The sequence below is a fragment of the Misgurnus anguillicaudatus genome, chromosome 22 (genome assembly GCF_027580225.2).
Source record: "Misgurnus anguillicaudatus chromosome 22, ASM2758022v2, whole genome shotgun sequence".
Classification (NCBI taxonomy): domain Eukaryota; kingdom Metazoa; phylum Chordata; class Actinopteri; order Cypriniformes; family Cobitidae; genus Misgurnus; species Misgurnus anguillicaudatus.
The window spans coordinates 27,099,524-27,124,492 of record NC_073358.2 but is presented as its reverse complement, the minus strand read 5'-3'; the positions used below and the strand labels follow the sequence as shown (position 1 = coordinate 27,124,492).

Below are 24,969 nucleotides of genomic sequence, written 5' to 3'. Positions count from 1 at the left end.
TACATTAAGGTATCGCGAGAGCACAGCTTTTCAAACTGCTCTCGCGGTACTTTGATGTCATATGCCGATCTGTCTGCGCAACGCTCTGTAAAACACATAAAAACTCCTTAGGCGACTTGCAAATGTGTATTTTAAACAGACATGGCGATAGAAAAACAAAAGGTACAGATTATAGCTTTAGGAAATAATAAATACAGCATTACCTAAGGAAAAGGTTAGGCTACGTACGTAGTAACAAAATTAGTTTTCCTAGTCAAAAAAGAAAAAAAAAACAAGAAACTGCTTTCTTAATTTTACAAATTGTAACAAACATATAATGCGAATGTGTCGTGGTATTTTTTAAATCACATTTTGAGATAAAAATAATTTTATCCCAAAGGGAGGAAATTATGTGAGTACTGAAAAATCTTTTTTTGTGTGTGTGTGTAAATGAAATGACGTGTATAAATCAGTAGTTGTGTCTAAATGTAATAACACAGAAACAAACTTCTATGTCTAAAGACAATCATAATCTGCCAAACTCGGACTTTGAAATTTGCCACCTAAAGGGGTGTGGTTTTATTAGGGAATGACAGCTTTAAAAAGGTGCTCACTGTCATTTCAGACCAACTGATTGTGAGTAATGTGAACATTGCTCTTGATAAGTTCACACACATAGGTAGTCTCCTTTAAGACTTTTTCTGCTGACCAGTGCATTTGAATTCAACATTTGAATTTGACGCATTTGAATAGGGTAGCTATTTGAATATGACATTTGAATGTTTCAAACAGTCGTCCATTTCAGTTGAAGGACATCTGTCTTTTTTCTCACTCTGTTTAATTTAAGATGTGATTGTGTATGTACAAGTGTCCATATCTGCGTAAAGGTTACTGCAGGTTGTGCTTGCCTAATAAGGAGTGATTTGTTGTGCTTGACTAATCTATGGACTCTCCGATTGAGCAACTGGAGACTGAAAATACAGAAAGATCAGGAGAGGAAAAAGAAAGGAAGAGAGGGAGAAATACAGAGACAACACAAAGCGGTACAAAGCATAAAGGCAGAAATCAGCATAATAGGAGGCGGGTATGCATACAGCGGTTGGACATAGAGTATTGTAATATAAAACAGGAAGTTGCATGTTGAGAATAAATGTGGTCAGACATTCGCTTTCCAGTTTCTGGCGGGGTGAAGATCAAAAAATTGACACTCACTCCAAAAGGAGTAGAAAAGAGATAGAGTTCTGACTACAATGGTGGAGGGAGATGATGTCTGTTGAAGAGGAAAAGTGGGTGCTAGTAGATGTATGAGAAGGTAAGAGGCTACCTGTGGAGACGTGGTGGTTCAATTATGGGAGTGAAATGCAGAGCTTGTGTGGCCATCGTACTCATCATCCTTTTGCTTGGCTCCTTGTGGCTATGTAAGTTTGACTTCATTTATATGTTTCTATAACACATTGAATGTAGTTATCTGGTGAGTGAGTTACAAACTGGACCAAAGAAAGTTACAAACTGTAGTGATGATAACTACTAGAACAACTAGAAACTCTAGTCAAATAAAGTAAAAATTAAAGAAATTATTGTATCAGGTTAAATGAATGAAATGATGACGATGTTGAAAAACAATTTTGTATTGTAATTTAATTGAATTTTTGTCATTAAAATATTACATTACCACCACAGACATAAATAGTAAATATTCTTAAACTCTTTGAGAAACTGTAATTCTTAATGTAAAATGCATTGATATGTTTTCACTGGGTATAGCCACAGTCCAAAGTGACTTACTGTTCATTCAAGCTATATATTCGATCAATATGTTATGTGTTAATCCATGACCTTTGCACTGCTAATGCAATGCTAGCTAACAAACTAGAAACACACACAGGAAAAAAACATACCAAACATATGTTTTTCTCTTACGTTGTTTATATTTATCACTGTTAGGGCTGGGTATCGATTCAGATGTTCGATTCACAAGCTATCGATTCGATTTCGATTCCCGGTTTGTTTTTTCAATTCCGATTCTCGGATAAATTTTTATACTCGATTCTCGATTCAACTTAATGAATATAGATTTAATACAAATACTATACTTATAAAAAAGAACAGTGAACATAAGTTTACAAGTGGGTTATTAATAAAAAGAATTTAAGAGCCACAAACCTGTATATTACACTTTTTTATTTTAGGTACACTTGTGTACATTAAACCAGAACCCATCTCTAATTTTCAAATGCATACAATTATGTTAAAGCAACACTATGTAGTTTTTTTACCTTTAAATAATGTCTCCAAAATTATTTCAGTGATAGAACAACTTTTAACTGGACAAATTGTACTGTTGCTGCAACCTGAGCAGCCTCCTAGCTGCTACAAGCACACTCTGAAAGTGGCAGTGGAGGGTAGGAAACACAGCCCCGCCCCTTCCCCTGCCTGCAGAAGAGTGTCTGATACCAGGCACTGTTGCGCTTTTCAACCACATGGGGGAGCTGTAAGTCATTTTTACATGGAAACTACATAGTGTTGCTTTAAATACAATACAATTTTGATGCGAGATGAAAAATGTATGCTGAAGAAAAGTCAGAACAGTCACATTCCTTGATCAAACAGAATCAGGTTATTTCATTAAAAAAATTGATTTGTGGCCTTTGAGAATCGATTTTGAATCGATCACTTAAAAACAACAACGATTAATCGAAAAATCAAATTTTTTTGCCCAGCCCTAATGACTGTGTATTTACAGTATATTTTCATCAATGTCTGCTTTTCATTGCAGATGGAAGTCTGGAACATCAGTGGGATACTTGTTTGAAGATTTATACTTCAAACAAAAAGGTGAAAAAATAGATAAATCCGAATAGTGCTTTAATTGGAAGTCAGTGGCTGCTTTCGAAAACTTTGCCCTTGGTTACTTATCAATTACTGACAACACGACATCACCTGAAGATACAGTATCTGTAACCCTCACTTTCAATCTCTGTCTTTCTCACAGTTTCCATCTTTGAACAAAACTAATATCTCAGAAGAAGGCGAGGCTCCACTGATACTGTGTCCTGGTCAGAGATTTCAAGTTGCTGAATTGCTGGCACACTTGCAGACTGCACCAGTCTCAGCCAATGATGTGCTGCTAAAGCCGTATCTGGCCAGCTGGGATGAACTTATCAAGTAAGTCAGCAGACAGAATTACACATATGTTCATAATTTTACACATAAAACTACATTTTTTATAATAAAAAAATGTTTAAAGGGGCCATGGCACAAGACTTTTTTAAGACGTCAAATAAATCTTTGGTGTCCCCAGAGCAGTTTTAGCTCAAAATACCCCACAGAAAATTTATTATAGCATGTTAAAATTGCCAGTTTGTAGGTGTGTGCAAAAATGTGCCGTTTTGGGTGTGTCCTTTTAAATGCAAATAAGCGGTTTGTTGCAATTAAAACTCAATTGTGCTGTGAATTATTTTCTCTCTCTCCTTTTCTCTGCACTAAATGGCAGTGCTGTGATTTGATAGTGCAGATTAAGGGGTGGTATTATTATAATAAGAGCTTCTTATGACATCATAAGGAGAGACAAATTTCAACGACCTATTTTCTCATGTGCTTGTAGAGAATGGTTTACCAAAACTAAGTTACTGGGTTGATCTTTTTCACATTTTCTAGGTTGATAGAAGGACTGGGGACCCAATCATAGCACTCAAACATGGAAATAGTCAGATTTTCATGCCATGGCCCCTTTAAAATTATGTTAACCCACATACAGTAAGTCATGAAGCCATACAGTGTAATAAAAAAGCAGCGCTGAGATCACATGACCAAATACCATCCAGTATGTTTCCCAAACATACAGTACAAATGTCATATTCAGATTTGAAACCTACATATATATATACTGTATTTTTGGTGTCTTTAAGGTTTATGGAAGCCTTGGGACCGATGGTTGGCTTAATATCTCAAGAAATTGAATCAAAGACTTCCATCATTCGTGATCTGGCCCGAAAAGCAGAGGCAGAAGCAGAGAAGAGAAAAATATTGACTATGGGGAGAGACTCAGACTTAGTTGTTTCTCATAACAGACCTTCAAATTCCTCTAAAACGGATCTTAAAGTCTCAGGTGACACATTTGGTTACACCTCCATTCGGTCTATGATTAAGTGGGAGCTGGAGAACAATTTGGTGAACTTTCAGACATTTACAAACTCAGGATGCAGGAATCTGCTGCGTCTGCATCGTGCTCTTCTGTGGCTGCAAAGCTTCCTGCTGGAGCTTTCGAAGGGTGGGGACGAAGGAGAGCCTCTGCGAAAGCCTTCTGAGCTCTGCAAAGAGACGTACCAGCGCACACTGTCCAAGCATCATACCTGGTGGGTGAGAAGAGCAGCGGAGCTGGCCTTTATCGCAATGCCTGAAAGACCTTATTTTTTCAAGTTGGTGTGCGTGGACACGCAAGCGGAAGCAACGGTGGTGCTGGACAGGGTAGTGAGAGCCATAGGAGAAGTGTACGATAGGACTGAAGTAGCCCTAAAGGAACACAATATGCTGGATCTACCTTGAACAGAAAAGGAGAGCGGGACAATGAAAGCAAATAGAGTGGATAAGAAATATTAGGACCAAACCAACCATTGATGAAGCATGCAGTATGCAAGTGGGACCATCCTGAGATCAAGGCGAGCAACATAAACATAAAACCAAGAATGAAGAAACTTAGTATACATTACAGTTGACAGGATGTTAAAAACAAGACTGGGACTTTTGAACCCTTATGAGACATTAAGTCATAAAGTTGCTGGATAAAGTGAAATCCATAAACACTCTAAAAATGGCAGGGTTATTTTTGACCCATAATGGGTAAATATTGGACGGAACACGTGCTGGGTTAAAATTACCCTGTGCTGGGTTAAAAATGACCCAATGTTGGGTTGTTGTTATGCAACCATGGGGTATAATAACCCAGCATTGGGTAAATTTTTGGCCGAGCATGTGTTCTGTCCAATACCCTACTGAAAAATCCAGCAAAGACCAGCATGGGCTGGTAGCTGGTTTTTGCTGGTTTAAGGTGGCAGTAGCTGGTCTAAGCTGGTCCTCCCAGCCTGGCAAAGCTGGTCAAGCTGGTGGATCAGCTGGTCTTCCAGCATGACCAGCTAAGTCCAGCTAGACCAGCTTAAAAAGTGACCAAAACACAGCTAGACCAGGTTGCTACACCAGCAATACCAGCAAAAGCCAGCTCACCAGCTTGTGCTGGTCTTGGCTGGATTTTTCGGTAGGGTTATGGGTCAAAAATAACCCAGCCATTTTTAGAGTGAATCCACAAATTCATTTTATTAGGTATTACTAATGTACTTAATGTCAGTTATTTTTTAAAATGTTAAAAAAATATTTGTGAGTGAAAGAGGTAAAGAAAACAAAAACAAGCTAATTTGCTGATAAAACCACTTAACAAGGTTTAACTTATTCTTAACCAATACTTCAGCTGTGAAATTCCTGGTTGGGTGGTTTATATAAAGTGCTTTTTGTCCAAAGAGAACATAATAAGGTGCTCGATTTACCTCATATTGAATTACATACATACTTTGCAGCTTGAGACTGGAACACATAAAAAACTGTTTATATGAAACCTGTAGAAAAATAAAGACTTGATATCTATGGATACATTTCTCAGACATATATTTTAAATGACACATACTGTAACATTCATTTTTGTAACCTTTGAAAGAACCAAAAGACCACAAATGACTTTTATTTTGTATAATTTATTGTGTTGCACCTATGAACATTCTTTGTGTGACAGCTATTTACTGGAAAGGCATTGCTGTGCAGAAGGTCCACATTCACCAGTCAAAGGTCAAAAAGATATTAACACAAATTCCATGTTTTGCAAGATAGCTGAGCAAAGGATGCATAAACCCTAAAAACACAATTGATTTTCGTCAGTGACTACAAAATATTTTCTAAACGATGCATGAATCATTGCACTAGTTCTTATAATGCAGTGGCGGCCGGTGACTTCTTTTTTCGAGGGCGCATGATGCAAAGTTCGTCACAACATGTATGTAGCCCGTCATGTGTTTGGTTCGTAATTTCAAAATATGTGTTCTGTGCGTCGAGTTATCCTACGTGTCTTGTCAAAATAAGTGCCTGCTGCAGAGGCGTCTAAAGGGTTTATGGTAAAAAAGACGCTCGCGTTTGCCAGATACTCACATAATCTCATGCGTAATCAGAGTTTACTGTTAAGGGAGTGTCTTGCGTGTATTTTGGGAGCGTGAGCCTCTCTTTTATCATAGACTGTTTTGACGCGTGTCCAGCAGGCACTTATTTTGACAAAACACGTGATGCACATGGTTCACATGTTGCAACAAACACATATTTTGAAAACACAAGCACTTCGAACACATTGAATTTGTGCCCTTGGAAGAGCAGGCACCAGCCGCCACTGTTGTAATGACATTAAAAGTGCAATGATCACTACTTACAACGCAGATCATTAATCGCACTGCATTCTGTCAGATGAGATAGGTAGGCTGGGCAGTATACATTTATAGCTGACTTGCCTGCAACATGTAAATCTTGAAAAATCCATAACAATATAAAGATAGCTACAGCAAATATCATGAAAGCAACTATGGTCGTTCAATGGTAACAATGAACATATTTAGCAAACAATGCTTTTGGGAAACACATGAGTGCCTACCTGCCCTTTACATTTGAAGCCGGTAGCCTGTTTGGGGCAGGCAGGGCTGCAGTTCACCCCAGGGTCTCAATTAGAGTTAGAAATAGGGATTGTAAGGTGAGCAGGAAACAGTGCAGGCCCTAGATTTTTTTTTCTAATGGTAAGTAACTAATCTAATGTTTTTACAAAAGTGAATTCACACCCTGTCTTTTAATATGTTCCAAAATTTATAAATGTCTTAACAACTAAATATTTATCTTGATGGTGACTTGGCTCATAATCATTTTCATGCCAATAAACACATTCAGAGTCAGAACCTTGTTAAATAAGCCCAGCGTTCTGATGGGAAAAAAGTGCTTTAAGATGTTATTTCAATAATAATATAATGTATATTAATGAGGATTTTTTATAAATGAAAAGGTTTTCCCCCTAAAACTACTGTTTTCTACCCTTAAAAGACCCCACACACAAAATTGTCATTATTGAATAAAAACACTATTTGGCAGAGTTTACACAGTAACACAGTTTTTAACCTGTTTAATTATATTTGTGAGGATATTTTCAAATCTTTGGACCTTTTTAAATGCACACACTACCCCTACACTTCATTAAAATCTTTTGCATTAACACATTATATTTGGTGTTCATATATATATATATATATATATATATATATATATGTATATATATATATATATATATATATATAGATATATATATAAATTATATTTAATTTATTCAAAGTAGTTTGCTTTCAATTATTTAATTTTATTGAACAATCTAATCTTGTTCTCATTCATGACTCATATTTTTTGTTCTCACAACATTGCAGGATTAATATTTACCTTGACTCGTGTAACCTATATAACCTGGCACAATTATTCCAGTAAACCTTAGTGCAAATATTGTAGGCCAATGCCCTCAAAAATCTTTATATTTAACCCAGTGAAGTTGGCCTGGTGTAACAACAGATAATTCTGTTTTACTTAGACCTGCCACTGTCATTAATATACAAAAGTATCTTTTAAAAGCAAAATTAGGTATTTGTGATATTTATATGCTTTAATCGGCATTGTTTATATAACAATACCCTTTATATCCCCCCCTCTCTCTCTTTGACAACTCATACCCTCCTCATACACCCTCCACCACTCCAACTCCCATCTAAAGGCTATTATATAATTATTATATTAAATAATTATTAAATCGAGAAGACAGATTTTTGTTTCACTTTAGTTATGTTTATTGCTTATTATTTAAAGGGGCAATGGCATGAAAATCTGACTTTTTCCATGTTTAAGTGCTATGATTGGGTCCCCAGTGCTTCTATCAATCTAGAAAATGTGAAAAAGATCAACCAAGTAACTTAGTTTTGGTAAACCATTCTCTACAAGCACATGAAAAAATAAGTCGTTGAAATTTGGCTCTCCTTATGATGTCATAAGGAGCTCTTATTACAATAATACCACCACCCCTTAATCTGCACTATATCCAACCACAGCACTGCCCTTTAGTGCAGAGAAAAGCACAACTGAGTTTTAATTGCAACAAACCACCATCATTATGATCAGTGTTTGAATTTCATCAGCTCATTTGCATTTTAAAGAACACACACAAAACGGCACACCTACAAAGTGGCAATTTTAACATGCTATAATAAATTATTTATATGGTATTTTGAGCTAAAACTTCACATATGTGCTCTGGGGACACCAAAGATTTATTTGACATCTTAAAAAAGTCTTGTGCCATGGCCCCTTTAACATAAGGCGGTTTCCCAGACAGGGCTTGTTTATTCTTTGTTTAATTAAAAAAAATCTTGCACTTACATATCTTAAAATATATTAGTGTTATTGTTTTGTCTGAAGATGCACACAATTTATGTTTTTTTTTTTTGTAGGGTATGTTTGTACCCTACTTAAATGTCCTAATATCTAAAACAATATCTAAAATAAGTCTAAACCCTGTCTGGGAAGCTGTCCCTGTAAGGTTTTAGTAGAATTAACTGATAAGTTAACAGTTAATAAAATTTCAAATGAAACAAAACATTTTTTATTGTTCATTAAACATTAATCAGTTTCCAGAAGATCAGCTGCTATCTGTATGGCATGTTGCTAGGGTGAGGCTGTTCACACCCACCCAAGCACTTCAGAAATCCAAACCACAGCATTAATATCTAGTGTACATTAGGCTAAGTTAAAGATCTTTATCCATTCTTCATTCCAAAAGCAGTCTGATTGTTTGTTGGTTGAAATTAATCTCTCATAGAGCTCACAATGATTTTGAACAGTTTATGTAATAATCATTTTATAATTTCTATGTCAATGTTACACATATATTCTATATATTGTCAGTGTTTTGAAGCATATGTGAAGAGTTACAGACACTTTGGTATTGCAAAGATTACAGTCAGATCCAAGCATTATAGGAACAAATTTCCCAGCTTTAACAGTGCATGCTTTATCATAGATGTCAAACAAAAATATAAATATAAGTTCTTTAAAAATATAAGCTCTAATCTAGCCATTCTCACCAATATATGTATTTAAATATAATAATATATTATTCTCTTTGTGATCGGCCATTCTAAAGAAAAGCGGATTTAAAATATAAATGTCTTGCATTTGAGAAGATTCCTGTAATATATTAATTCAAACTAATATGTGTAGTTCACTCATGAAACATTTGGTGGCATACGAGAGGCCAACCACACCTCTTCCACCAGGGGCGCTGTTTATACACATAAACCTTTGGAAAGCTTGCATGCAGCAAAATCTGCATTTGTTATATTTCTCATTTTATCTTTGTGTGGAAACTGTTGCAGTGATGAAAACTGTGTATTAGAAATAATAATCATAAATATATTTGCCCAATGATGTGGATTTTTGCTGTTTTAGTGAACTACTGTAATAGGGTGAGTTAATGACATATGATCTGAGCTTGAGGTTAATACATTTTTAATTTAGGGTTTTAATCTCTTCCTGCTGGATCAAGTAACTGTACCACACACACATGCATGCACGCACGCACACACACACACATGAAAGGTATTCATTGATAAACAATATATGTTTACATTTCTGCATTAAATGTTATTCAGTACATAAACATTTTATTTTATATAGACGTGAACATAAGGTTGTGACGAGATGTGGGCAAATGCTGGTGTAAAGCACTGTACCTAGTTAGGATTATCCAATGGGATTAAAGGATTAGGGCATTAGAAAGAGTGTAGACTCTTGTCAGATGGACTATGACACATAACAACTGTGTGTACATTGTAATGGGTGATCAGTTCTTTGCATGACAGTAAACCTTACAACCTATGGACTTCACGTATGACATGAGGTGAGATCATGAATACAGATCAGAAATGAGATTTAAACAAATAATGAGAAATGAGATGAATGGAATTGTTTATGTTTTATTGACTCGTGCAGGGTAAAGTCCTGTGTACTTCATACTTTCTTATCAGCAGAAACATAAGCCTGCTGTTCCTGCTGTTAAAAGTATGGCGATACAGTATATGGTAAAGTTACAATCAAAATCAAAATAAACTCAAAAGTAAATTGTGCCCAAAGATGTTTAACATGAAACAAGATTAATAAATCAAATAAATCCAAGTACACACATACATGAAGTCACACACACATCCCAAACACACATTTTTTACCTATAGATGCCTGCTGTCATCTATAAGCACACAGTCACTTCATTCATTACAAGATATCAAGTACCATCATTATGTGCAACAAACTATAATGCACATGCAAAAAAGAGACCTATTTATACACATACAGTAAACAAACTTAAAGAGACACGCCTCATGATAAATGAAACGTGTGTTAGACACACTTCATTATATAATAGTACAAACTGATAGAAGTAAACGAATAGGAATGCAGAAATGTTTGCCTGCATAACAAAAAAGATGTGTGTTTATTGGAGGGGAATGTTCGCTTATGTTTATCGTGCGGCATATCTACGTGTTGGTATAAAATATCCTCTCCAGCTATAAAGCCAGCAGATGGGGGAGGGATTTTAACTCGATTGCACACATGCAAACAAAAGATTTCAGACACTATAAACACACACAAGGTCATGCCAGTCTACAATGCTACATAAGTCAAATCTTTGAAAATGAAATCTTTTTATGGACTCACTACATCCATTTCCTATATTAATTAAGATGTATAACTATTGTATAATTTATTAGGTGCTGAATCTTTGCCCATTTTACAAAATCAACTCAAAGTTTCTCCTCATTGTAATAATATATATATATATATATATATATATATATATATATATATATATATATATATATATATATATAAAATTAAAAGCTCATTACTGAGCATGCACAAAAATTGTGTTTCGGAAAATAATCTTAAACCACACATGCAGACACACATACAGACACTGATGTACACACATAAATACACACAATGACACAACCATGCTTACTCTATATAACCTCACTAATGCAGTCAGTCTCTGGGTTTTATTTGTTATTCTTTGCTATGTCTGTATTGATTATTCATGACTTATGTCTATCTGTCCCTACTGAAGTAGCTGATGTATGTGTTTGTGTGTTCATGTAAAAGATAGAAACAGACGTTCTTCAATTTAATTTATGGAGTTGATCCTCAGTTTAAAAGAAACCCGTCCAGCAAATTTGTCTCGTTCAGTGCCATCAGGAATGTTGTTAGCATTGATTCTGCACTCCACGTTGACATCCACATTTTTGGTAATGTTAAGGAACTTAATGGCCACTAGAGGCTGAGAATAGTTAACCTGCAGCAGAAGAAGAGTGAGGGGAAAAACATTTTTTCATTGGGTAGGATGTATAGAAGAATATTGATCGTATGTATCCTTTAAGTGAATGTGTAGGATATGTGTATGTGTTTGCTGCAGGGATGTGTGTGTGTGTGTGTGTGTGTGTGTGTGTATGATATACCTGGGATTTCTTTCCGTAGTATGGGTAATACATGAGGTTGAAAGAGCCATCGGGGGGATAGTACTGTAGTTCACCAAGTTTATCTGAGTCATCAGTCTGCAGAGAGGAGAGCACTGTGCATTTATCTCAATTTGAGGACATCAGTTTGATCTAACAAAACTACTACTACTTTTAGAGTTGATCTTATGCTTAAATTGTATTAAGAATCATGTAATTTTATGTTGTTAAGACATGCTAAAAATTATATTTTTCATTTTTTTACAGCATTGTACACTCTAAAAACAAACGGTGATAAATAGCACTAAAAGTGGCTTGTAATCATAGGGGAACCATCCTAAGTGCCATATAGCACCTATGAAGTACCCGTGTAGCACCTGTATAGAACCTGTATCTGATGCTATAGTGCTGCTATATCACTCCCGCATGGTTCTTGATAGGTGCTTATATCACTAAAAATGTTTTCCCCATGATTACGGGCTTTTAGTGCTATTTAGACCGTGACTATATTATAATATATTATATAATGGTAGCCCTTTACAGTAAGGTTGTATTAGTTAAAATTAGTAAATGCATTAACTAACAATAAACAATATAGTTTTTCAGCATTTATTAATTCTTGTTAATGGTAGTTCATTTCAAACTAATTCATGTTAGTTCATGGTACATTAATTAACATGAACTAAGATTAATAAATGCTGTAGAAGTATTATTCATTGTTAACGCATTAACTAAGTGTTAACAAATACAATCTTAAGTGTTACTTTTAAACAGTGTTGGGGAAAGTTACTTTTAAAAGTAATGCATTACAATATTAAGTTACTCCACAAAAACTAATTGTGTTACTTAGTTACTTTTCATGGGAAGTAATGCTTACGTTACTTTTACTTTATTTTTTTGTTACTTTTTCTTACTTGGGGGAGGCTTGATCTCTTTCAGGCCTTGCAGGTGTTTTTTATGATCGCAAAAATATCAAGCTCGGGCCTGCCATCTCCGTTTCTGACTCAAACTGTTCCCGCTCAGGCGCACAGAGTGCGTAATTCTATGTTTAATTTAGTACATAATTTTATTTTTAAATTGAATTAATTAAACTGAAAAGTAACTTGCATTACTTTTTTTAAAAAAGTAACTCAAATATTAATGTGTACATTTAAAAAGTAATGCATTACTTTACTCGTTACTTCATAAAAGTAATATTATTACATAATGTGCTTTACTTGTAATGTGTTACCCCCAACACTGCTTATAAAGTATATAATATATTATATGCCTCTGTTCAAGTGATTTTTGGTTAAATTATTCAGCTCTATCAAACCACTGGCACAGTTCATTATTCTTACCCACTCCTCTTTCCCAACTTTGTATTTCTGACAAAAATGGAGGGGGAGAACAGATGGAAAACATACACAAAAACAAAAAAGAAAACAATAGAGATGATGGACAATGTTGTAAAACATCAAATGTTGAACAAACACTGAAACAACATCAACAATAACAACAACAGAAAAAACAGGAAGAAAGATGAGAGAGTGATGATGAAACACACTGTTAAAAGTGAAAGTTTGATCTACTCAAAAATTACTTAAATTGGTAATACTTTAAAAATTATGTTTTTCAAAAAAAAATTTTACGTGTTACCAACTGAAGTAATTTTTTAAATTAATCCAGCTTTCACTTTTACAATGCATATATGCCAAAAAAACCAAAAGTGAGAATTTTTTTTTGGTGTATTAATATGTCTTGTAATGTTACAACTCACTCATGTTTGTTATTTATTTATTTTATTTGTATTGTAGTAAATCAGCACCACAAAGCCTCTCGTGGCAGCTTTTCTCAGAAGACGGCTACAGTTCCAATTACTAGCTAATTTAATCTGGCCGCTTTGTTGAATGCCTCATGTATCTTTAATCTGAAATCAATCCTTTTCTAAAGGAGAGAAAGATAAGGAGAGTGAGAGAGTGTAAGACATAGGCCAAAAGACAGGACGCTCTTACCTTACCACCACATGTGATGAAAGGAGCCCTACTTTCCTTCCCAGGTAAAAGACCAATAACCTGCAAAATGAGAAACGTAGACAGATAGATAAGTAAAATATAAACTAAGCATTTTATTTATTAGTCATCTGGAAAACTTGATTCAGATTTGTCAGCTGTGGTATTAAGCAGACAAATATTTTTTTATAATGACTACTGAACTAACTGACCGTTCAGTTCAACTTACTTTACTTCAATTTAACTACTTTTATATCTCTCTGCAGTCTCTTGCTCTTTTCTTACTGGTGCATTTGGTGTCATGCATATTAAACTTTTGCTGACAATGGATAAAATGGCCTTGGATGACTTTAAAGTTTATTTTAATATATTTGGTGAATTTTTGATGCAAAATTTGATGATCCAATTAAGGCAAGAAGTAAGGCAAGTAAAGCAAATTAAGACCCAAAAAGAGATACTTAAAATGAAGACAGACATAACTTGGAGCTAAATATGTTAGCTATTAAATCCATTGGAAAAAATATTTGGAAGGCATAAAAATGTATAAAAAAGATAAAAAATATAATAATAATACATTAATTAATATTGTTATACTTTTCCAGGGCCAGATTGATTGTTAACTATTGTAATGGACTATCGTCTTAGCAGAAGCCAGAGATGGACGGTAGTAAAGTACATTTTCAAGTATCCGTAAAGTTTTTCTTTGGAAAACATCCTTCACTACATGCCAAAGCATAATATAATACTTTTTACTCCACTACATTTTATTAATACAGGCTGTTGTACTTAAGTACATAAGGTAAAAGTAAGTACTAGATTTTAATGTAATTAAAATGTAAATTAAAAAATGTAGGGAACTATATAGTGGAATAATAAAAGTATGATATTATGCTTTAGAATGTAGTGGAGTAAATGTTTTCCAAAGAAAAACACTACTTAAAAAATGTACTTTAGGAGAGTAACAATAGTAAAGTACTGTCCACCTGTGGCAGAATCTAATATAGTAGATAATGTACTAGTAATGTAATAAAATAATTTCAACTCAAATCAATATTTCATGCCTGCAAACATATTTATTTGGTAAGCAGCCAATAAAAAAGTAATGATGGATAATGGACAGTCAGATGGTCATTATTTCAATATAAACCCCTTTAGCATGATAAAAGATTCATTTTGTGATAATGACTTGCTCTCTGTATATTCTCAGTAGTCCTCTACTCATTTCCCTCTTTTTTAAATTTTCCATTAATGGAAAATGTGTTGACACAAACATTTCACTCTTTCATCCACTATAGTCGGTTCTCTTACACGATTGAGCTTGATGATGATACAGGGCTGGCCACTGTTATAACCATAGACAGGATCGGTGACACCCGAGCAATTACCCAGGATGGTGCGGTTGAACTGGCAAGAGCGCTTGGGATAGTTTTTCAAAGTTCCACTGTCCTCCTGGATAAAGTACTGATCTCGTTTACATTCAATATTCTTCCGTGCCTGGATTGAGTCATTGTAAGCTGCATAAACAGACAACAGGACATTTAAAAAAAATTATTTGTAAGTGAAAAAATGCAAATGGTCTACATATACAGCATAGTAGCCTAGTCATAGGTTTGTTTAAATAAATGATCCATCTACATCGAGGTAGATATTTACACTACAGTGTATGAAATTATTTAGTTTCACATCAGTAAATTTTACCTACAATAATCATGTTGAGATTTCAGCGGCAGAGCATTGCATTAGCAGTGCAAAAGGTCATGGAAGCAGGAACACATGCTGATAAAATTAAAAATGTATACCTTGTACTGTACGTCTGCCAAATGCATAAACTTAAAGCAACACTACACTGTAAAAAATTGCTGTTATTTCAGTATTTACAGTATTTAGTTTTTCGACCTTTAAGTCGCCATGAAACGGAAGTAGCGATTGCCTTATTTTCCCCGTGGTGACGTATATCCGAATGAAACGGCTTCTGAAATGAAATAAAACAGGGCTGGATTTGAATTTGTCCATCGAGATCTGATTGGATCGTTTGAAGTTGGGTCGTGTTGCTAATTGCTAATCGCTGCAATCTTCTCCCGGACCCCGCCCACCTGCCATACTATATGACCGGAAGTGAAGATAGATCGTTTTTAGGAGGGGAGCAGATTTGCATTTTTGATTAAAGATTATGAGCACACACGAATTAAAAAAAAAATAATGAAGCTCACAGATAAGTCATTTGTTAATAATACCACAATATTTAAAAAAGATATATATATATATATAGTTTTTCATTTCAATTTCATTGCGACTTTAAATAATGTCTCTAATATTATTTCAATGGTAGAAATACTTTTAATTGGACGAATTCTAGCTGCCGGACCTCGCCCACCTGCCATACTATATGACCAGAAGTAAAGACAGATCATTTTGAGGAGGGGAGGAGAATTGTGTTTTTTATTAAAGAGTAACTAAACCCCGATCCAACTTTTTTTAGTTACTGATCTGTAAGAATGATGGTTTATTAGTGCTGTTCATTGATTTTAGTAAGTTTTTTGACATTTGGATATGAAGTGTTTCAATACTACAATATATTGTGTAAAAACGTCTGGGTGCTGCCCTCTTCAGGTTGAACGGTGGCTGCTGCAGTTGAATTTCCCTATTGGATGTTGGGTCCAAAAAATGACTCGTGACGTAAGCAGGTTCAAGCTCACCACACACTTGGTACGAGCTTAGTTCATCCCCTCTATCTCTGTTGGGATCTGCCTACTTTTCTTGCATTTTTCAAATATTGCCAGTGGGTGGAGTCAGGCTCTGACCAGGGGTTTAGTTACGCTTTAAAGATTATCAGGGCACATAAATAAAAAAATAATAATGATGAAGCTCACAGACCACTAATTTGTGAAAAAAAAAACAATATTCCGATTCAAAACAAATTACAGTTTTTCATTTCAATTTCATTTAAATATTAAGAAGTATTTTCTGCAATTGGTTTTAATTGCCTGTTATATAGAAATTTCGGCCATTTTCTGTTGGATTAAATTTGCTTTATAACACTCTTATTTTTAACCCAGCGTTTGGTCAAAAAGGGACAAACCCAGCCATTGAATTAAACTAAACCAGAAAATGTTCATATTTGACCCAACAAGGGTTAAAGATGCTGTGTGTAGATTTTAGAGGCATCTAGCGGCAGTGGTGGCTGGTGACTTCTTTTTTTGAGGGCGCTCGATGCAAGTTCGTCACAACATGTATGTAGCCCGTCATGTGTGTGGTTCCTTTTTCAAAATATGTGATTTGCGCATCGAGTGAACCTATGTGCATCACGTGTCTTGTCAAAATAAGTGCCTGCTGCAGACGTATCTAAAGGGTTTGTTAAAAAGACGCTCGCGTTTGCCAGATACTCGCATAATCTCATCAAATCAGAGTTTACAGTTAAGGGAGTGTCTTGCGTGTATTTTGTGAACGTGAGTGTCTCTTTTATCATAAACGATTTTGATGCGTGTGCAGCGGGCACTTATTTTGACAAAACACGTGATGCACATGGTTCACATGATGCAACAAACACATGACACTTATTTTAAATTAGCACCCCTTGGATGAGCAGTCACGAGCCACCACTGTCCACAGTCCACAGCCCACCCATTCCTTTCAAAATGTATAGAGAAGCTACGATAGCCACCAGAGGACAAACATATCATCATCTGAGACCACACAGTGACAAAACGTGCTCTGTAGAGCAGTTTGTCCATTTAGGGCTACTGTGGAAACATGACGGCGACTTCCATGTAAGGAGACCCACGATGTGTATGTAGATAAAAACTATTAATTCTAAGGTAATAAAAACAATACAGTTCATTATGTAATGTTTTTATACACCACCAATAATATAGTTAAGTATATTAAATGGCATTTCTGTCAAAAGATTCTTCTAAATGCACCTTCTAAAAGCATACATTTTGTCCCTTTATGACCCAGGAATTTTTAGAGTGTAATGAACATGATAACATATACTGTTTTATGCTTTCCCACATAAACACATACAAACATCAAACAGCGTGTTACTCACGAGTGAGGAAGTTATTGAGGGCCTGAACGTATCTTTCCCAGGTCTCTGTGTACTGTATAGTGTAAGCAAGCTCCAGTTCCTCACCTTTAGGCCTGATCATCATACCTGCAAAGAATAGAATGACAATAATGGAAAGATACTTTCTTTGTGTGCGTGCACGTGCATGTGTAATTGTAAAACTACACTACGTGTTGTGTTGATCATGTGAAGTCAGTATGTGTGTAGTACCTGGAGTTGCAAGTCTGTCCTGGTATGTTGGTTTATAGTCATCAAGTGTCTGCAGCATTACGTACATGGTGAGAGTAAATAAGCCAGCCAGGAAAATGTAGAACGCCAGATAAAACAACAGGATCAGACCTACACACAATAATAATTGTAGTAGATCATTAAATTAGCGTCAATGCATTAGTAATTCAATTAAGGAACAAATTACAAATAATATATTTGATTGAAGAAATGTGCTTCACATTCTCTCTCTTTCTGGTGATGTAACTAAGAAAAGAAACAAGTGTTGTAATCCTCTTACTGTCTCACCAAAGCCAACTGCCCTCCAGTCGTATATACTGTACATACTGTACATAACATTCACTACATCACATTCCTTACTATACATATTCATCCCTTACGTCTGGTGATCCTACATGGATCAAATGGCGAATGTCTGTCCTGCCGCCTAGCACAGATGGGGCCAAGATAGAGGATTTATCTATGTCACATGAACACTTTGCATAATAATCTCCGCCTACAGCCTTGCCCGCGGGAGAAACGAAAACTATGACCTGCCCACAGCTAGTTAATGTGTAAACATCATATCACGCTGTGTTTTCAGTTGTTTTGTGTTGTTTTCACTACCAAAGGATGAAGATATATGAAGAATCTGTGGTTAAAATTACTTTTTCAAGGAGGGATATACTAAATGTTTGGCTGTGAAGAATCAGTGGGTAAAATAAATTTTTAACGGAGTGATTTACTAGATGTTTGGCAATGAAAGATGGTTCAGTACCCACTTTATTTGGAACAACATGTGTCTTCTAACCACAACCTGTGAGTATGATGATATCTACAAACTTGCTTAAATGACTGTAAAATGTTAATGTCTATTGTCGTTTTTATTGCTTGATTTAATGATGAATAATGTCATTGTTTAAACTCTTAATATACTGTCAGAGAGTCACGTTAGCAAGCGGCTAACGCATGCTGCACTTACGGTTTTGCTATGACCCGGTTAGCTTACATAAATGCTTAAATGAGTGTAAAAGCTTTAGTTTCTGTCGTCGTTTTTATTGCTTGGATTAATGATGAATGATATGATGTCGATAATGTCTTCTCAGTAAATCAAGTTAGCACTAGGTCAATACATGTTGACTCTGTGCCACTGATCTGTGGTCTGTGCGGAGACTCTGTCGGTTGACCAATCAGAGCAGAGTAGGCTACTGAATGGTGGGGTTTAGGCAGATGATAGCAGTGATAGAATTAAAACAGTTTTAAAATTAAAAACCTAAATAAAATTAAATCCTAATTTCTTATTTTAAAGAAATTAGTATTTTTACTTCACTTTAATTTTTTTTGTAGATATTTCCTGTATTTTCTGTTTGTATCTTAATAAAAATAGATTGAAAAATAAATGTGGATGGACATTAAAACTTCTAAAACAACAAGTCTGGTGGTGGTTGCCTAAGTGGTGGATAGCAGGAACACATATGCCTGAGAAGAGTTCATTAAGCTACAAGACACCTGAGCTCCGAGAGGTCACCTTTTGAAGTCCTGGGGGACAGTTGATCAAGTTGCCCAATGTTGAGGGAGAAGATATCGGATCTCTATTCTACTGCATCCTGAAGCTCTCCACACAGACAAGCTTTCACTGACCGAAAACTGGTGTGTCATGAAAGGTTACTCTACAGGCTACAGTTACACACACAGAACGCTCCTGATAACAAAGTGTGTGTGGTAACGTCTAAATACCTGAAAAAGTAAAGGGTAAAAGGATGCAGTTGCTGTGTGAGAGAAAGTGAGAAAGGATTATGTGTGTGTGTGTGTAAAGCAGCAAGCTGACTTGTGCAGAATATTAATGCAACCCAGAATGATCAAAATTCAATAGGCACTTCTAGTTAGATCACAATGCCTAAAAATAACAGTCTGGAAAAGGGATGAGGATACTGAGTACCTCCAAAAATTACTTGCTAAACTTGGTTTCAGGTTAAAACTGTGGTGTTGTATCCTGATTAGCTGTGCTGGCTCTTTTCACAACCTATCACGCTGTGGGGATCAATTGTCCCCATAAATATCGGAATACCAGTATTTTTTGACCTTGTGGGGACATTTTGACATCCCCATGAGGAAACAAGCTTATAAATCAAACAGAATGATGTTTCTTGAAAATGTGAGTAGAACAAGGGTTTCTGTGATGGTTGGGGTTAGGGAATGGGGTAGGTAAGGGGAATAGAATATACAGTTTGTGTGGTATAAAATGCATTACGTCTATGGAATGTCCCCACAAAACATGGAAACCAGAATGTGTGTGTGTGTGTGTGTGTGTGTGTGTGTGTGTGTGTGTGTGTGTGTGTGTGCATATGTGTGTCAAATGCAGCACAGGGTGAGAGTTATACACTATCTGTGTGCTTGTGTTTCTTTATCTCTCTCATCATGATGAAAGCCATCGTCCTCCTTTCAACCCTCTAATTCAAATGCACTCTGAAAGAAAGCTTCAGAGTCTTCTTCTGTGATCTGTTGCTTGCATGTTCTCATTCATTAACACAGACAAAAACCCCACAAACAGTCTCTTTAGATCTGCCCACCTCCTTTCTACTCTAATCTGATTCATCACTTCCAGAATCCATCATCCAGCCGCCATCCTATCAAACAGCTTCAGAGAAACAGACATGTGATCAAAGGGAACAATCTGTCCTTTCGGTTATTTTTATATTTAAATGATCTGCTTTGGCAGAAACTTTGCACTGGGTTAGTTTCATAATTGGATGCACTCGCTATAAAGTAAACCACCAGCCAGTACCTTAATAAATATCTCGGTGACTTATTAGATGCATCATTTCTATGCCTAGTGCTTGAATTGGGGTTTTAAATGTTTACTTCTTGTATGTTTTAGAGCTGTTATCACATGAGTGGTTAGAAATTCAGTTACAGGATTGATGTTTTACAATATGGGATGCACAAGATCTGTTTGAAATGGCCAATGCTAAGATTAAACTTAAGTGGCTATATGTGATGTGTTGACCTCTTTCAACCCCAAGCAACCCCAGATAAGCTTCAGTAAGAGATACAGCTGTATAAATGTATAGCTCAGACTCTCGCTGTCCTCTATAGGTCACCAATAAGCCCCAGTAATGAGGATGTACTTTGTTAAAGAATGTAAGTGTACTGTACTGTACCAAGCTTCACTCGTGTTTGGGCACAGACAAAAATAGACTAATTAAGAAGCACACACAGACACACGCGCGCGCACGCACACTGAGTTCCCAAGAGCCAAATGTGCTGGCATAGATGGACGTCTTGCATGCAGTCATCAAACATTTCTCCCAGTCAAGCAAACACACACGCGCGCGCTTACAAACACACACACTCACACCACTGACAGCTGTGACGCCAGAGGGCAGTTCTGCAGTGCAACGGCCATCATCCCGATTGAAAGATACCCTCAATTTCTAAAATAATATATGACCCTTTAATAGACTGCATCAGCCTCACCAAGGCAACCAATGAGCCTATTAGGAAAGGATTACATGTTAGACTAATTTACAACCCCCACGCACACACTCTGGCGAACTTTGCTACATAAAATTATTTCAATGTCAGTGCACAGGACTATTTGTACCATTATGAGGAATAAAGGTAACGAAGAGGATTTAGAGAAGAACTAAACAGACATGTTACTTTGCATATGTTTATAAAGTTTTAACAAGTTAAGAGAAAAATCATATAATGCGCATCTGACATTTCTATCCAAAAGCCATTATTTCAAAGCATTTATCCGAAAAGATGCCAAACATTAAAACATTTAAAATAAAATAAAACGATTGGAATGTAGATGCATTTTTAAAGCTACACGAAACGCAGATCAGATGAGATGAGACGAAACGAAACGAGAAAAGCATGTGACGCATCACAGGTAAAACTGCAGTTCACCGGTACGCGCACTGGAGTTTAAGCACCATGGACAGCGACGTCTTGTCAATGAACTTTCCCGTACTAAGAAAGTGATGTTTGGTATGCTCGCGATTAAACTAAGCACAAATGCTCACAAATTTAAAGTGGAATTTATGCATAGACGCAACGCGTGCTCATCTTAATGCTTTGCTAAACCCACTTACCCCAACTGCTGGCGGTCCTGCCGCAGAACTCGCCGGTTCTTGGGTTCCAGAAAAACTCCTTCCATCCGTCCTTCTTATCATCTTTTGCCATTTTCTCTGGACGAAATAAATATGCACTCACAGAGTCGACACCTCGGGGCTAACACTCTCTTTGAGAGTAATAAAATGTTGGGGATGGGAGCTATTCAAGCCTTAAATTGTGTGGAGAACGGGATATAGCGACTTAAGCGTTTATAAGAAAAACTCAAAAGCGTTTCGCGAGGCACTGTAAAGAAACATAAGCACTCAAACGAAAACTATAGCAAAAGGTGATAAGGTGATAGGAGTGCGAAGATCTCGTCACACACTGTTTGCATGCAACAGAGGCTGGTTTGCTGTCTCTGTAAAGCCGGCGATCTGCCCACCCACCAATGCAGTGCGCATTCCGCAGCCAAGAGAGATGGGAGAGAGAGAGAGAGAGAGAGAGAGAGAGAGAAAGAGAGAGAGAGAGAGAGAGAGAGAGAGAGAGAGAGAGAGAGAGAGAGAGAGAGAGAGAGAGAGAACTGCAGTAAAACAAGCCCTGATCACCCCCCCCACACACAGTCAATTATCACTTCGCCCCCCCCCTCCCGTATATAACGCAAATCATTTCTTAGCCAATAACAGCACCAAACGTCGCATTTAGCCCCGCCTTATCAGTAAGGCAACAAATCATAAAGCATACGATAAAAGAGGCTTGTTTGGCATCCGGGTTCTGTCTAGAGGAGGTACAGCTACAGCAAAATCTCGCGAGATGTAGGGTTTAGGGTTGGGGATAGTATGAAAAATAGCAGTTCTGGCTAGATAGGACACAGATACGACCTAAATCCCGTGAAATGTTTGGGTTAGGTATAGAGGTAGGATTAGAAAGAAAACAGCGCTCAGCTGGCAACGTTTTAAGAGATTACGTATAGCTGTATTCCTTCTAGCCACAACTGGGCATCCGCCAGTTATCTGAAGAGGTCGTTTCCAAGGAGAGACGTGTGTGCCCTTGCCCTGTCATGGGAAATCTTAAATGATGTCAGGGAAAGCCTCTGTTTAGGATGTGTACGTTGTATCAGGTTTCGTGCAAACACCAGTTGGCCTGGGGAGGAATTGTGCAGTGCCATTTCTTTTAATACACACAATGCAAATAATGTCACGTGAAAAAAAGGAATTAGGCAAGTAATTTAAAAGACCTAAAGAATGATTAAATGAAAGTGGCGGGGGGGGGGGGGGGGGCTGTAGTTTGAAAGGGTGGGGGGATTTTAGATGACTTCTTAGATGGGTTTAACATAACATACCATTATGATTTTATATGTTTCCCCTTAAATATTTTTATTAGTTGTTTTTTCTTAACAATACAATTGTCCTCCGGTCAGAGACAACATTTTTAGAGTGTGAAAATGTAGATATTTTGTTGATGGATATTTTAAAAAAGAGGAAAAATGTATACATCAGTCAAACAGTGCCACTGTGACACTGTGAAGTATCATGTGACAAGCTTGATAATGCATAAAAAACAATATACTAGTCAACATTGGAAGTGAAAAAAAACTTTAATACAGTTGTCTTAAAATGTTCTCTTATAGAACAACTTTGATGAACTTTTTTTATTAACTTCTAATGTTGACTAGGGTAGTTGCAATAAAAAACCTTATAATGGGCAGTCATTTTAAATATATTTAATGTTTTTAATATAATTCTTTTTCAATTCCACCATTAAAAAAAAAATTTGAAACCAGTTTGAGGTGGAACTATGTTCCCCCCATTTACAGCCCTTCATAGGACAGTACTAAATCCAAGGGGACGAGAGCAATCCATTGAGCAATCTGTACTTAACTGGTGTCAATGTGAATAGGCTTTATGCCCAGAGCTGCACTGCTTCCTGAACTTCGGCCGGCTCCTTGTTTCCTGTCTGCCATTGTTGGACGAACTGATTGATCCAGGTGTGTCTGATTATTGTTGTTGTGACTACTGAGGTCAGGCACACCTGGATTAATCAGTTTGTTTGTGACAACTGGGGTCGGGCACATCTGGAATGATCGGTTTGTCCAATAATGGCAGACAGGAAACAAGGAGCTGGCTGAAGTTCAGGAAGTAGTGCAGCTGGGCATAAAGCCTATTGTAGGTCAATCTAATAGAATACTCACTATATTTGAATAATAGAGACACATGTTATTGGGGCCCCATGTTAAAGGAAAACACCACAGTTTTTCAATATTTTACTGTTCTTACCTCAACTTTTATACATACGAATTAATACATACCTATTTTTTTTCGATTGAGTGCACTTAATTTTTGTACAGCGTGTTGTGAATGTGTTAGGATTTAGCCTAGCCCCATTCATTCCTTAGGATCCAAACAGGTATACATTTAGAAGCCACCAAACCATGTTTTTCCTATTTAAAGACTCATCATCATTTCTGACTACTCCCCCTCTCGCTCAAACTTCCGTCAATATTACTGCACCCGAGGTCGAAGTGCTGCAAACTAAGTGGTCTTCGGCCATTCAATATAGTTCTCATTTTTTATCCGCTTAAAAAATCGACATGTTTTGTGCCACCATATTTATTTGTGTAATTACTCATGCAACAGTGTTTGGTGGCTTCTAAATGCATCCCTGTTTGGATCCTAAGGAATGAATGGGGCTAGGCTAAATGCGAACACATTCACAACGGGCTATACAAAGATTCAGTTCACACACTGAATAAAGATAGATATGTATTACTTTGTCTAAGTTAAGGTAACAACATAGTAAAATATTAAAAAACGGTGGTGTTTTCCTTTAATAACAAATATTCCTACAGTGAAATTGAATTCAGAAACATAAGCCTCAGAATTTTGGGATGGGGAGATGTGAATTAAACATTACTGTATCAGACTGTTATGGCAGACAGCACATTGGTTATCTATGTAGGACAAGACTACATTCAAATCTGCCGTGTGGACTGCAAAACACTCACTTCCACGCTCTCTCTCCATCTCTCTCACACACACTTACACACATGAAG

General features: G+C 36.4%; 2 protein-coding genes across 4 annotated transcripts; one reads left to right on the top strand and one right to left on the bottom strand.

Moving 5' to 3' along the window:
• The first annotated feature begins 622 nt into the window (after positions 1–622).
• On the top strand, positions 623–5,617 carry gltpd2b (glycolipid transfer protein domain containing 2b). Of its 2 annotated transcripts, XM_055199822.2 has the most exons (5): positions 623–1,063; positions 1,155–1,397; positions 2,756–2,814; positions 2,972–3,144; positions 3,888–5,617. In XM_055199822.2, exons 2-5 carry the CDS (start codon positions 1,280–1,282, stop codon positions 4,522–4,524), a joined length of 987 nt encoding a protein of 328 aa, XP_055055797.2. In that variant the 5' UTR covers positions 623–1,063; positions 1,155–1,279; the 3' UTR covers positions 4,525–5,617. The 2 variants fall into 2 exon arrangements, with proteins under 2 accessions (XP_055055797.2, XP_055055796.2); XM_055199821.2 differs by having other exon boundaries at positions 623–1,397.
• A 3,297-nt stretch (positions 5,618–8,914) lies between these two features.
• On the bottom strand, positions 8,915–22,404 carry atp1b2b (ATPase Na+/K+ transporting subunit beta 2b). Of its 2 annotated transcripts, XM_073860537.1 has the most exons (8): positions 22,269–22,404; positions 21,959–22,107; positions 17,862–17,990; positions 17,634–17,738; positions 14,894–15,099; positions 13,589–13,648; positions 11,598–11,693; positions 8,915–11,434 (listed from the first exon to the last, which is right to left on the bottom strand). In XM_073860537.1, exons 2-8 carry the CDS (start codon positions 22,047–22,049, stop codon positions 11,267–11,269), a joined length of 855 nt encoding a protein of 284 aa, XP_073716638.1. In that variant the 5' UTR covers positions 22,050–22,107; positions 22,269–22,404; the 3' UTR covers positions 8,915–11,266. The 2 variants fall into 2 exon arrangements, with proteins under 2 accessions (XP_073716638.1, XP_055055800.1); XM_055199825.2 differs by having other exon boundaries at positions 21,959–22,388.
• Between the last annotated feature and the right edge of the window lie 2,565 nt (positions 22,405–24,969).

What these genes read in the sequence shown, in the direction of transcription:
- gltpd2b (XM_055199822.2), top strand. Translation starts at nt 1,280, where the DNA reads ATGTATGAGAAGGTAAGAGGCTACCTGTGGAGACGTGGTGGTTCAATT. An exon ending in GCTTGGCTCCTTGTGGCTAT is followed by an intron (nt 1,398 to 2,755) that starts GTAAGTTTGACT and finishes TTTTCATTGCAG; the next exon opens with ATGGAAGTCTGGAACATCAG. An exon ending in TTTATACTTCAAACAAAAAG is followed by an intron (nt 2,815 to 2,971) that starts GTGAAAAAATAG and finishes TCTTTCTCACAG; the next exon opens with TTTCCATCTTTGAACAAAAC.
- atp1b2b (XM_073860537.1), bottom strand. Translation starts at nt 22,049, where the DNA reads ATGGCAAAAGATGATAAGAAGGACGGATGGAAGGAGTTTTTCTGGAAC. An exon ending in CCTCAATAACTTCCTCACTC is followed by an intron (nt 15,100 to 17,633) that starts GTGAGTAACACG and finishes CTGTTTATGCAG; the next exon opens with CTTACAATGACTCAATCCAG. An exon ending in TCATCATCAAGCTCAATCGT is followed by an intron (nt 13,649 to 14,893) that starts GTAAGAGAACCG and finishes CTCATTTTGCAG; the next exon opens with GTTATTGGTCTTTTACCTGG.